We start from the raw sequence: 2,364 nt of genomic DNA on the forward strand, positions 1-2,364 counted from the left end.
CTGGCACCACCTCGACCGGCTCCTTCAGCGCCCCGGCCACCTCGACAGGCTCTTCGCGCTTTGGCCCCGCCCCGTCCACTCCCTCGGCCACCAGCGGCGGCTTCCCCTCACTCGGCGGCTTCAGCGCTGGCACCACCTCGGCCTTCAGCGCCCCGGCCGCCTCGACCAGCTCTTCGCGCTTTGGCCCCACTCCGTCCACTCCCTCGGCCACCACCAGCGGCGGCTTCCCCTCACTCGGCGGCTTCGGCGCTGGCACCACCTCGACCGCGAGCCCACTGGCCTCGGCCTCGGCCCCCAATGAGTGACTACCGCAGAGCCCGCTCTGATCGTGATCCGGCGCTTCCACCGTTGAGCCGACCAGCTGGTCGTTCCTCCCGGCTTGAGTGTTTCGGTTTTTAACTCAGATTCAAACGTGTTGAGGAAGCTCGCGGAGACGCCTGTTAAACACCATGCCTTCTTGGTTGCCATCAGTTGGTGAGAGGTCGTGCACACACCCGGCTTCAGTTTGGTAAATTGGTATGGAAATGTTTGTGTCATTCCATTTAGGGGCATGTCTCGCCACCAACCAATCTCTTACAACCACCGCCGCCTGGTCCGTATCTCACAACTTTCGCGTGTGACGGCCGTACCACAAAAAAAAACACAAAAAAAATGTACATTTTGTTGTGCCAAACGTGATTTGCCCCATCATTCCTCCTGGTTGGCGGTGGGGGCGTCGTTCTTGAGGGAGAGCTCAACCAGCCCAAAGATGCTGAGCGCCTTTTGCACGCGTTCCTGGATGCCAGCCAAAGTCAGTCTGAGGTGTGATGACTCGCTGACCATCCTCCTTTAGCCATTTCATGCGGGGCGAAGGGTGGCACCTTGGATCGTTCTTCGGCTACGAGGCGCTTGACGCCGGAGAGAAGGCGGAAAGGACCCTCGCACGACCCACGATGGCTCACCCGCCAATGCAAGTTCTGTAATCGCGCGCGATTTGTGCATCATTCGTCAAACTGGTGCAGCCCCGCAAAGCACCACCTCGATCGAGGTGTGGGCGAGCGTCGGCGTACCTGGTGTTCGGGGCCGCAGTAGTGGACCAGGCGGCACCCCGAGCACACGCGCAGTTGGTCCACCCGACTGCAGATGGCGCACCTCCTCTTCATCGCTGCACGTCACGACGGGGTGGGATCGAGTGTTGGTAACTGTACGACACGACACACGCATACATCGCACACGCGCACACACGCACGCGTACCGATTTGATTGGCGAAAGCCGAGCGCCAGTTGGTTTGGCTGCGGGCCGTCTCGAAGCAGAAGGGAAACGTGCGCAGGAAGATGGTGCGCCACAGGACATTGTCCTCCGCCAGCGTCTGGAAGAAACTCGAGGTCTGCCGCATCGCACAGGCGTCCCGCCCGTACGTGAAACCCAAAACCTGCCGGAGCGGCCGCCATCAATACTAGACGTGTGCGTGTGCTGCGTGTGCGTGTGCTGCGTGTGCGTGTGCGTGTGCGTGTGCGTGTGCGTGTGCGTGTGCGTGTGCGTGTGCGTGTGCGTGTGCGTGTGGCTAGGACGTACCCGAAGAATGATCTCCTGCGGAAGGTTCTCCAGGTAGCATTCCTCCTGAACCGCCTGCTCTGCGTTCTCCTGGGCTTCTTCGGGGAGGCCTTGCTCCAAGTCTTTGCTTTCGCTTTCGCATTCGTCTTCGCTTTCCTCTCCGGCTTCGTTATCTTCGCTTTCGCTCTGCTCGTCTTCCTCGTCACCTTCGCTTTCGTCGTGGCCGTGCCCGGGCGTCAGCTGGGCGGGGGTAAGGCCACGGTGGTTGACCGCCTCTGCGTCACACCCGGCCCGGTCCCGCAGGTAGGCCACCGCGTCGTCGTTGCCCACCTGGTAGGCTAAGTGCAGCGCCGTGTTGCCCTCGCTGTCGCGTGCGTCGACATCCGCGCCGTGGACGCCTTCGATGAGCAGGCGCAGCACATCCACACTGTCCAGCATGGCGGCCAGGTGCAGGAGCGACTCCTTGAGCTGGCGCACCGCCTGCGGATCTGACTCCTTGCCGAGCCTCTTATCTTCGGCCCGGACCAGCCACATGGCGACGTCGTAGTGTTCGTTCATCAAGGCGAGGAATGCGGGCGAGAGCACCGCACCGTCATCGGCTTGACCGTCATAGCGGACATTCTTCGACTTGTCGGCCTTTTGGTAGAGCATCTGGACGATGAGGAGGTGGCCGTGCGACGCGGCGGCGTGCAGCGGCGTGTGGGCGTTGTCGTAGGCTTCGATGTCGACATCCACATCCGGTTGGCGCAGCAACCACGATACGGCATCCGATAGGCCCAGCTCCGCCGCCCAGTGCAGCGCCGTGTGGCCCTCGTAGTCTGCACGGACAT

At 62.1% G+C, this 2,364-nt stretch overlaps 2 protein-coding genes across 2 annotated transcripts in view; one reads left to right on the top strand and one right to left on the bottom strand.

Annotated features, from left to right (window-relative positions):
* ACA1_220790 (Fbox domain containing protein) overlaps positions 1 to 305 on the top strand; it is a gene marked incomplete at both ends in the record, with an annotated part of 1,746 nt that extends 1,441 nt beyond the window's left edge. Inside the window, one exon of the mRNA XM_004337283.1 lies at positions 29 to 305. Coding sequence (XP_004337331.1) covers positions 29 to 305 — 277 coding nt within the window. The remainder of the gene's footprint in view (positions 1 to 28) is intronic.
* A 382-nt stretch (positions 306 to 687) lies between these two features.
* ACA1_220900 (MYND finger domain containing protein) overlaps positions 688 to 2,364 on the bottom strand; it is a gene marked incomplete at both ends in the record, with an annotated part of 3,172 nt that continues 1,495 nt past the window's right edge. The window contains 5 exons of the mRNA XM_004337284.1: positions 688 to 774; positions 861 to 956; positions 1,050 to 1,144; positions 1,235 to 1,412; positions 1,556 to 2,352. Coding sequence (XP_004337332.1) covers positions 688 to 774; positions 861 to 956; positions 1,050 to 1,144; positions 1,235 to 1,412; positions 1,556 to 2,352 — 1,253 coding nt within the window. The remainder of the gene's footprint in view (positions 775 to 860; positions 957 to 1,049; positions 1,145 to 1,234; positions 1,413 to 1,555; positions 2,353 to 2,364) is intronic.

The sequence above is a fragment of the Acanthamoeba castellanii genome (assembly GCF_000313135.1).
Source record: "Acanthamoeba castellanii str. Neff unplaced genomic scaffold scf7180000084758, whole genome shotgun sequence".
Taxonomy (NCBI): Eukaryota; Discosea; order Longamoebia; family Acanthamoebidae; genus Acanthamoeba; species Acanthamoeba castellanii.